The 11,778-nt window shown below is 39.8% G+C and overlaps 1 protein-coding gene across 1 annotated transcript; it reads left to right on the forward strand.

Moving 5' to 3' along the window:
• lrrc15 (leucine rich repeat containing 15) lies at positions 1–9,848 on the forward strand. Its single transcript, XM_070832198.1, has 3 exons — positions 1–267; positions 3,274–4,992; positions 7,191–9,848. Exons 2-3 carry the CDS (start codon positions 3,281–3,283, stop codon positions 9,568–9,570), a joined length of 4,092 nt encoding a protein of 1,363 aa, XP_070688299.1. The 5' UTR covers positions 1–267; positions 3,274–3,280; the 3' UTR covers positions 9,571–9,848.
• Positions 9,849–11,778: the final 1,930 nt, after the last annotated feature.

Genomic DNA, 11,778 nt, shown 5'->3' on the forward strand with positions numbered 1-11,778 from the left:
CAGCTGGGAAGCTGAACGGTGCCACTGAAGCCTCGGAAAAAGGACCTGCAGATTTCATGAGCTCAGGACAAAAAAAGAAAAAAAAAATCTGATTTGTAAAGGGAAACGAGTGATGACGAAGAGCAGGAAAATGTGATGGTGTGAGAGTTGAGACAGTGCTGGAAACTTTCATCAGAGGATGAAGTGAGGAGGAAGGGAGGACGTGCATAAAAGATAACCACACCAAATAACTGTCTCTGTTCACTCAATCACCAGCCACTTCGGGAGGTAAGTTCTGCAAAGCAGCATGCTTGTCCTTGTTAAGAGAGTGCTGATTGCGATTAACTTTAACACAGGTAATGTCGCAGGAAGATTTCATGATTTAATTAATGAAAACTGAAACAATATAAGGATAATGGTCAACAGGCAGCAATATGTTTGCGTAATCTATGGTACTTCTATCTTAAAAATACAAATTAAACTCTTAATTTTGTTTGATAATGTCTATAATCATGTGTAAAATTACAGTACTGCCAATCAGACTCTTGTACTTTTCTGTTCAAAAATGGGGTTTATTTTGGATAATTTGAGTCTCGACACTATGTCAGATAAAGTTTTAATCAAAAACCCTTTATATAACAAATGACTTAATTTCTGTGGCGTGACTACTGATCTCTGGCAGTGTAGTGCCCCACTTTGCTAGTTCAGTCTTTTCATGACAGACAAACTGCTGATCCTTCAGCTATGGCAAGAGGGAACAACAAAGCAATTAATGGTGAACTGGAAATGCTTTAGCCATTACACTGTACTGCAGACCACTCCAGGTTGTCCAAGCAGACAGCGGTTTAAGTTGGGCCGGGATGTTATAATATATACCAGAGAGAAATCATGGTTTAGCTGTCAGGCTTTGTTCAAACAGGAACATTTTCAAATCCATGCTTGTGAGGCACATAGGCTGAACTGTTCTATTTCATGAGTCTGAAAGCTACTAACACTGCTTAAATCCCTTAGTCCTGACAGTGTTTATTTAATGTAATAATGTTTTCCAATAAAACATATAAGGGAGACTATATTCACATAACACATTACTCAATGGATATCTGTTTATCTTATTAGTTCTCTGGCACATGTGTAATCAGAAACACATCCTTGACTTCAATGTGAACTGTGATCCTTCACATTCACAGCAGTAAAAAAAGGCAAGTAGCAAAAGTAATGAAATCAGTGCAGTTTGAACACATAAGAAACATAATAACTAATATTACAAAGAGTTAGAGTTATTGATAGCTGCAGTAAAGAGTACATTTGTTGTATATGTATTGGTAGGGATCTTAATATATAATAATGTGCTTTAAAATATCACAATATTAATGTAATTCTACTAACAATGAAAAAAAGTATTTTTCCTCTCACAGCAGGGACCAAGCACCACTCTCTGTGAATTAAAGCAGACATGAGAACAAAATGTATTGAAAATGGGAGCAGCTGTGATTCACCAAGACGTATTTTATGACCCTCTGCCTTTGATGTGAAAAACAAGAAAGAAAGAAAGAAAGAATATATCTGGTACCTCTGTGGCTGAGCTCATTTGAGGGACATTCTGGTCTCTTTAGAAATTTACTTCCTTGGAAAGACCCTTTCTGCACTCTAATACACTCAGCCACTGAGGAAGAACTCGTGCTTGCCAACCTTAAGTTGCAGAGCTTTAAATGGATTTGTATGGAGAAGCAGGTCATTATGTTGGCACAGCTTTGTCTTTGGAGCCTCCTTTGCCATTATAAACTGTGAGCACAGCCTCCACCACATCCTCAAACATGTGCAGGCAGTCTGTCATGTTGAGATATACTGTTGACACAACGCATGAATCATTATTCTTGTGGCAACAAACCAAATACCATGTCCATGTATTTGCTTCTTAAAACATTTTGCAGTAAACTTTTCAAGCATATGTGAGCTCCAAATGCTGTTGAACACAAATCCTGAACAAATAGTTTTAATGCCAAAAGGCTGCTGAGCATGGTGCTTTACCAGCCAATCCTGTTGATAATGCTGACGGGCAATGCTCCAGGCCACAACCAACAAATTACAACACTGGAACAATTCATGCAAATGTCTTCTTTTTGGTCAAAAAAAGAATGCTGAGGCTGCAACATGTAGGGACTGTAACTAATTGCCTGCAATATAACTACCCCTTTATGGTGAGTGCAGAGGATCCCCTTTGTGGCTGTTCTCTCAGTTAGTGGAGAAAAACAGACCACAGTTGCTCCATCCATGGTCCTGGCAACTAACAACTACTGTACAAATCTAAGAGAGTAGTGCAGTGAAGTAAAAACACAACAAATACATAAATGCTCCCATGCCTTTAATTAATGTTTCCAGAGGAGTAGTTCAGCTTCCTTAGTGTACAAGTGTATCTTAATTCAAAGCCAACAAATATGTGAAATCTATACAGGAATTATTTTTAGGGCTGCAAACATTTTGCTTTTGCAGTAGGTTACATTGTTTTATCTCTATTGTTTTATGTTATATATTATTGTTGGTAATGGTGGTATTATTTGTATCATTATTATTATTATTATTGTTATCATATAATACAGCTCCTCACTTGGAGTGTACATGTTGTTATATATTATTGTTAGTAGTAGTGGTATTATTTGTATTATTATTATTATTATTATTATAATATGATACAGCTCCTCACTCCGAGTGTACATGTTGTTATATGTTATTGTTGGTGTTAGTAGTAGTGGTAGTAGTATTATTAGTATTATATAACACATTTCCTCAATCTGAATGTACATGTTGTTATATATTATTATTAGTAGTAGTGGTATTATTTGTATTATTATTATTATTACTTTCATGTTTGAAGTTTATTCTTATTCTTTTGGAGCTGTGTGTAACAAAAAGCAATTTCCCCCTGGGAATTATTAAAGTAATTCTGATTCTGATTCTGATTCCTGCCAACTTGGTGGTATTTTTGCTGAGTCAATGGTCAGACATCAACCTCTGCAATTGCTCTTCTATAAATTGGGGAACATACAAAAGGCAGATTGAAAAAAAAGAACGGGCAAAATTAAAGCAGCAGAGGCCAACATAAACTGACTTTTAGTCCCTAATATTTGTCGAGGTCCAAAAACACAGGTCCTCCAGAGCAACATGGGATATTAAAACCTTTCACAGGCGGTACATAATGACCACGACATGTTCATAAAGCCCTTAGTAATCCATGTAAATCTGGTACAAGATTCATAACCATCCTTGATTGTAACATATCCATTTCTTCTCTTGTAGGGAAATAATGGACCTGCCTCTGACCCTTCATGTGCTCTTGCTGCTCTGTTCCCTCTACACTGTTGTTTTGGCGTGCCCGGATGGATGCAAATGTCAAGGAACCAAAATCTTCTGCAGTGCACTCTCTGACTTCCCCACAGCTGTCCCCTCATCTACCACCACCCTCTACTTCTCCAACTGCAGTATCTCCTTTCTGAAACCAGAGGACCTGACTGATTTCTCTAATGCTCTTGGTATCCTCGTAGTTAAAGACACTGTTTTGAAGGAAGTGCGTCCTGGCACATTTGATTCAACTCCGAACATAGGTGCCTTAGGGTTTACTGGCACAGAACTGCAAGATCTCCCTGAAGCCTTGTTCCAAAAGCTTCAGAAGCTTGAGTCTCTAAATCTGAAGAGTAACAAGCTCCTGGTGCTCCGCCCAAGCTGGTTTTCCCTATTAACAGATCTGAAACTCCTTGACCTAAGTAAGAACCTTTTCACTGCCGTACCTGTGGAAACATTTCACCCTCTTGCCGAGCTGCAGTACCTTTATCTTTCAGGAAACAATATCAGTCAGCTATCTAGAGAGACATTCAAGGGTCTTTCTCAGCTGAAAACTTTACGGCTTAACAAAAACTCACTACAGGAACTCTCCATTGGCAGTTTGAATGACCTCGGAAACCTGGAGGAACTATCCCTGCACGACAATTTAATCACTCATCTCCACCATGACTTGTTCTCTAAGACTTTGAAACTCCAGAAGCTGTTCCTTTCCAACAACAGGCTTACATCTCTTCCGCAAGGGATCTTCCTAAACCTGCCCCTCCTTTCCCAGATCTCCCTGTATGAAAACCAGCTGGAGAGCCTGGGACCAGGAGTGTTTGGGCCTATGGCCCTGCAGGAGCTGTGGCTGTATGACAATAAGCTTACCCGTGTGGAGGATGACACATTCAGGAACCTTACTCAGCTGCGTCTCCTGGTGCTCAGTCGCAACCAGATCAGCTACGTATCCACCAGGGCCTTTGGAGGGTTGGAGAAGCTCGGAGAGGTATCACTACACACCAACCTGCTCACAACCCTACAAGCTGGGACTTTCCAAGGTCTACCCAGTCTTGTCAACATTTCCTTGGAGCACAACTTCATTAGCTCGCTCCCTGTGGGTTTTCTCAAGGGCCTGAACCACCTGGGACAGATAGATCTGCACAATAACTCCCTTCCCAACCTGCCACAGGAGAGTCTAGATGCCCTTAATGCAGCAAAGGAAGTACTGTTGCAGCAGAACCCGTGGAGGTGTGACAAAGACATTCTCCCACTTAGGAGCTGGCTGATGCAGCACCCATCCAAGACAAACCAAACTCTTGTGATCTGTGACGTACCTTTTAGTCTGAACGGTGAGGTAATTGCTCTGCTGACAGATGAGAACTTGATGCCTCTCAGCTCCACTGATGAGCCTGTGTTGACCTCAACAGAGAAAAGGAGGAAACCCCATACCCCTCCGGCCAGAAGAAGCACTTCTTCACCCGCTCTCAAAACCACTCCAACCTCAGAGCATGAGGAGGTCACCAGCGGTGGACAAGGGGAGAAGGGAACAGTTTCTAATGACACTTCAATCATCCTCATAGTCATCGCAGTGGTGTCCACAGTTATCATCAGCACTGTCATCATCACCTGCGTTTGCTGGAGGAAGAACAAGAGAGGCAGGGGAAACATAGGCCGCAGAAACAAGAACTCTGTGCTGTAGACTAGACCACCCAACATTAGCAGTCCAAGAACTTTTAAAGCCAAGGGAAACTGCTCACTGATTCCTGTGGTTGACTCGGAAAATATGGAGCCTAGAGTTTATTTTAGAGCCTGAAAGGCAACAGAAACAGCCACTTTAGCTCCATTCAGATGTACCAACTAGAACAAACTTTTGAGTTCAGTAGTTTTCAATTTTCAATGATCAAATTTACCAGCTAGTATTCCATTAACATGTGCTGTAAAAAGAGAACAAACATCTTCTGCACTAACTGTAAAAACAACCACACTGCCATCTTGGGCAATCTCGACGTTTTGATGAATGTAACCTGAGATGCACTCAGTGCACAACAGTGTACTTCTTTTAGGAAAATTAAGACTGCATTCGGTGTTTTGTGTTTTGCTATTTGCCATTTGTCACTATTAATAATTGCAGTTTGACAATGGCATTTTTTGCTAACAACAATACATTCAAGTAGACATTTTTACTTTTTTTTGCAAAATGGCAGTATGGACTGCCATTAAAACATATCATTTTGACTGTAACACAACTCATTCTATGGTTTCCACATTTACAATGCAAAATACTGCAATACATTGAATAAATGCGCTACTTTTAGTGGAAGCAATCTCACACTGTGTTCATCATTTACTGAACTAAGTGGTATTACAGCAAACCTTATCTGCTTGAGTCTGATAGCAAATTATCTTTCATTTACACCTCCATTTAAAGCTATAAAAGTAGGCACACTGACATACTGTATGATATTTTACATGAAAATGAAAATTGAAATGTTAATTAGAAGTATTGACCTTTTTATATTTATACAGCATGTTATGGCCTCCCTTTTGCAGGACAGTGATCCTGTTGTGATCACTAACTAGTAAACAAGATTTTTAATCTGCAGTATGTTTCAGGTTGTACCAATTCAGTTTGTACATTGAAGAACCCAGAAGAACAAAACAAAGTCCCAACTCAGTAGATCATAACTGGTCATGGTCAGAAAGAAGGGGGAATAATATGATACTGTAACACAAACGTTTGAGATGGCATTCACAGTAATCTGTATTTTTGTGATTCAATACATTACTGTTTGTCATAAACACAGAAAAATGGAGTGGTGGTGAAAACTTCAGCCACTCATCTAACTTATGTCTACTTTCCCCTCTTAAATCAAATATCTATATAAAAGACTGCCATCTAATGGAGGGAAGTCATATTAGTGTTTGAAGCTTTGACTGCAATTACAGATACCAGACCAAACAAATGCACCAGTATTGCATGTGTAAATGTTGCCTGACAAAAACGATGTTGTAGTAAGGAAGTTAAAACAAAACATAATCAACAAAACAGAGATAAAGGCAAATGAGATAGAGGGAAGTCATGGCTAAAAAAATCCTTACTTTGTTCCTCCTTCTAGGAACTGATGCATATTTTCAATTCAACAAAATGTTTCTATTCTATACAATATATTATTGTTTGAGTACGTGCATGAATGATCTTTTAAAATCTATTGTTTATGCTACTGTAAATGACCAAACATGTCTAACACATTTGATGGTATGTGCTGCAATCTTAGAGTCAGCGGTAATCATCTATTCACCTTTTCAAAATTACTTTGACCTAGAATATTCAGACAATTGAAGACAGAGTATCTCGATGCTGTTAGAGAGTCAGTGATTATAAGAAATATAGGAAAAAAAATGCTAGTTTGGTCATCTTGGAACCATGCTGCAGAGAGGTGCAATAAATTGCTGAAACATTTGAAACCCTTCCAGCATCACTCTTATCTCAAGCTGCAGAAGTGTGTTACACCACGCCTCAAATGGGATGCAACACACTCAAGGCCTGCTGGCCAATATTGATACAGAAGATAACTAAGAGCTAACTCTGAGTAAGAACTTGTTTGTGTCTCCTCACTGCTCTCTGTCACTCTCCTTATCCTGGGAAAGGAAATAATAAGGTAGGCAAATGTCCTTTGAAAATCTGACTGTAACAGCACATAGATTTAGTAATAGCTTTAGAACTTGAGGTTTTTATGATGTTACTGATACTTGACCACTCATATATTACACATATGTAGAAAGCGAAAAGTAGAATGCATAAAACTAGCTTCTAAACTGTATACGTCTAATTTCAATCTAGTCCATTTTATAAGTTATAGATTTTTGCATTTTCTTTTCTTTTTCTAGTGAATAAGCATGTCAAGAGGAGAAATCGTTGTAATTTTTCTGTCATTACTCTTTGAGTCTTCATTGACTCAAAAATGCGAAAAGGAGACAGACTGCCCCAAAGAGAACCAGGATGTTTTTGGTTCACATACAACGGAAATCCCACGTCTCCTCAGACCAGGCGTGACAGAGGTTTTCTTTGTGGGTAGCCAGGTTAAAACAATCCCCAAAGCAGCCTTTGTTGAGAACCAACAGCTTGAAAAGGTGGAATTCATGAACACTAACATGACTTCTATTGAGCCGGGCGCTTTTGAAGGTTTGGTGAACCTCAAGCAGATTGAGATATCCAGCTCTCCGTTGATGTCAGTCCCAGTGGGAGTCTTTAAAGACCTCAGCAACCTGGAGAATATTTTTCTAAAGTTTAACCAGCTCCGCAGTCTGGAGAAAGGCTTGTTTGATGGCCTTAATAAAGTAAGAGAGCTCCAGTTACATGGGAACAAGATCGAATCAATTGAAGATGGGACCTTTGACGGTCTCGAGAACCTTATGTTCCTCCATTTAGCAAAAAACAATCTCTCCGCTGTATCTGCCACCTTGTTTTCAAAGCTAAATAAACTCCAAACACTGCGACTTTACGAGAATCAGCTAACCACCATTCCTGAGGACATTTTTCAGAATTTGCCAAACTTGAAGGAAATTGGTTTACAAGGAAACAAAATAGCAGAATTATCACCTAACCTTTTTCCACACAAAGACAAACTAAATAAGCTGTATTTGGATAGTAATCTTCTCACTGGTTTACCTCAAGAATTTTTCGTTGGCTTCCCTCAGCTTAAAACACTGACCCTAAAGAAGAATAAACTGACTAGTCTACCACCAGTGCTTTTTGGGGAAATGCCCAAACTGATTGAGTTAAGCTTCAGTCAAAACAATCTGAGCACTCTTCCTAAAGGCATAGTTGGCCCTCTGAAGAAACTGAAGAAGCTAGATCTGTCTAAAAATCAGTTTGTGACCTTGGATCCTGAGTACTTTCAAGGCCCTGAGAAGCTCACAGAGCTGAATCTACTCGACAACAAGATAAATTCACTGGATGCAGATGTGTTTGAAAAGCTACAATCACTGACCACACTCAAGCTAGCTCAAAATGACCTACGCACACTTCCTGGAAATATTTTTGAGCCTTTGACAAAACTTAAAAAACTTTACCTCAGTGACAACCCTTGGCACTGTGACTGTAATCTGATAGATCTTTACCTTTGGCTGAAGGCAAACTCTGACAAGATTATATCTTCTGTGGTCTGTGAGCATCCAAAAGATCTAAAGGAGCAGAGCATCACATCATTAATGGAGGATCAATTTGTCTGCCCCACCCGTCCTTCCACAACCACTCTCTTAACAACAACCACCACAACTCCATCAACTACTACAAGACTCCCAACCACAGAGCCAACCACCACCATCCTTACCACGATTACACCTCTTCCTACAACAACCACCACTTTGCCAATGACCACAACACTCCCAATTACAGAACCAACCACTATCGTCCTCACTACCACAACGCCAACAACCACTTTGACAACTACAACAACCTCCACCACACCAACAGCCATAACCACCACAACAATACCAACAACCACTGCTTTGTTGACAACTACTACCACTATTAGCACACCTATACCCACCACAACCACCACCACTGCGACAACAACTGCACCTACGACCATCATGACAACAACTACCCCCACCACCACTATGACAACAACTACCCCCACCACCACTATGACAACGACTCCACCTACGACCACTATGACAACAATTATCCTGACCACTACTATGACAACAACTGCACCCACTACTACTATGACAACAACTGCACCCACTACTACTATGACAACAACTGCACCCACAACCACATATACAACTATTCCACCCATGACCACCACCACAGCAACCACACCCACAACCACTTTAACAACAAGTATACCAACCACCACAACAAGTATGCCCACAACGACTATGACCACAACTACACCTACAACAACTATGCTCACAACCACCACCCTCAGGACTACTGAACCGACCACCACCACCAAAACAACAACATCTCCTCCACAACCAACGTCACCGATCTTCACCCAAGAGCTATCCCCTTCTTTCATGCATCAGAGAAACAAAGATCAACAGTGCAAATCTCAGATGATGATCTACACTTCACTGCTGGTGGTGGAGATCACCTGCACACTGGCGCTGGCTAAGTTCACTCTTTCTCTTTACCGCCTGCTGCAGTGCAGGGAGAGGATGTACCACAGGGTCAAACTCACTCACTTCTCCTACAGGAGGGAGGCCATTCTGAGGCCTCTGCAAGAGACAGAGACTCACAGACTTGAAACAACAACAACACTTTAGAGTTTTTGATCTCTACCAACTCCTGAGGGAAACATTTGGCTCTTTAGTGGCTTAATGCTCCACTGTGTTGTGTCTGCTGTTTAGAGCTTTTCTGCTGAAAACACCATAATGCTGAGGGACTGTCACTATCAACCACCTCATTCACATACAAACAGTCATGTGTCCCACTGTTTACATACTCAATACTCACTATGGGAACTTTAAATTAAAATTATATAGAATAATAATTAAAGTAATACTATACATTCTTACACTTTTTCTCGATCACGTACACTATAACCGGACCAATTAAAAAACTGTACCAAAAAACAGACCAATTTCCCAAAACTATAATCACTCCTGCCATTTTCACACACACTTCAGATTTGTTTAACTGTGTGTGGAAAAACTCTATACACAAAGGCCTTCATATATCACTGTCTGAACCATGTGCTCATTTAGAAAGCACTGACATTCAACAGTGAAGTCATGACAACTGGAACCCAATTAACACACAATTTCCCTGGTGGAAACACTAGGAGTCAAAATTGTGGAAACACTAGGAGTCAAAATTGTTCACACACCAATTAGAATTGCAGGGTCAATAAATTGGGTCTAGAGACCTGTCCATGTACTTTGGAACAATAAAAACGTGATCATACACAGGAGGGCTAGGGCAGAAGATGCACAGCTGGTGCAACAATATGTGCAGATGACTGCTACACTGTCCAGATACGGCCCATTTCTCATAATATCAGCATATCAAGACAGCACTGTACAGTGATGAAGTAAGTGCAAGTGTAAGTGCAGTACAGTAGTACACTGCAGTAATAAAATATGTGTTTTTGGACTGCAGAGAATGTTTGAGTTGGATATCATGGCTGACCAACATGAATACATCTTCATCAACAAGGCAGGATGCTGACAATGCTGACAATGCGTAACCCATACATTTGCTGCATTTTTAAATAATGCTTTTAGAAATTGGGTGTTTAACTGCGCATGGATTGTATTACACTACTAGTCTTGCATTTCTCTGGTTTATCTCGATAGTCAGTGCTGACATTTTACATAGTTACAAATTTTTTCTCTGAAAACACATTGACAGCTTGTGTGTGCTGTCTGAGGCCAAAGTTTGAATTGGAAACAGAAGTTATATGTTTGCACTGTTGGCTGTGAGTTTTTAAAAGGCTGTGTGATGATATGGGAAAATGTTGAGTTGTTCCAGAAACTGTGCAAGCAATTGAGAGACTGTAATATTATCATATTACTAATCACATGCTTTAGCAGGTTGTACATCTCATGTGTCATATACAATTTGAACTGTTTTTGCAGCAAAAGATTTCCGAAATTTTTTTTTGTAGGTTTGATAATGTATAATGTGTTAAATACATAATGTATATTGATTTAAAAAATTCCTGGATTCCTTCCTCCTCCCATGTTGACTGAAATCCAGCTCATGGCCACAGCAGACACACTCTTGCAGCAGGGGGAGCCAGAGATCGGAGACTTCCTCTGTCTCACTCACAGAAAACAGGGGGAGGGACACAAAATAGAAATGGAAAACACAAGTCAGCAATTTAGATGAAATCCTAGTTGACTGAATGAAATGTATGGGCTTGTTTCTTCTGCACAGGTACCACAGATTTATTTGTTTTTCATCAGTGGCTTTCTATTGAAGTAGAAAGGCTATGATGGTACTTACCGAAAATAAAAATGATTGCACCTTTTCCACAAGGTCAATATGGCTCTTTACAGCGAATCAATCCCACAGGTCATAAATCCATGAAATGGCAGCATGAAAAACACAGAGCAGGGGTCTTGGACTGGGATTTGTGTTTGGTAGGTTTGCCTGATAACTAAAGGTTAAACGCATTAATTAAGCATTTTATAGGGCAGAAGCACAGGAACAGAACGGCAGGCCGGATTCATTAACCCAGGCTGTGAGAACATATATGTGCAGGTGTGTGAGAGAGAGACTAACACAGAATTAAAAACCCAAATGTATTTAGGTAGAAAAGTTAAGGGGTTTTACATCCAATGAACTTTGTAAAATCACAGCCTTTTTTATATAAACACGTAAACCATACAAAGGTAAAAGCATTTTGAGCAATTAAATTGATATATTAGGAATATTATCATTTTTTAATGATATAAATTGTTATGTAAATCAAAACTTGTGGTCTTTTTCCTCTTGATTAATTATATATTTCCCTAATACTGACTGCA

Source organism: Pempheris klunzingeri, chromosome 6 (assembly GCF_042242105.1).
Source record: "Pempheris klunzingeri isolate RE-2024b chromosome 6, fPemKlu1.hap1, whole genome shotgun sequence".
NCBI lineage: Eukaryota > Metazoa > Chordata > Actinopteri > Acropomatiformes > Pempheridae > Pempheris > Pempheris klunzingeri.

What these genes read in the sequence shown, in the direction of transcription:
- lrrc15 (XM_070832198.1), top strand. Translation starts at nt 3,281, where the DNA reads ATGGACCTGCCTCTGACCCTTCATGTGCTCTTGCTGCTCTGTTCCCTC. An exon ending in AACAAGAACTCTGTGCTGTA is followed by an intron (nt 4,993 to 7,190) that starts GACTAGACCACC and finishes CTAGTGAATAAG; the next exon opens with CATGTCAAGAGGAGAAATCG.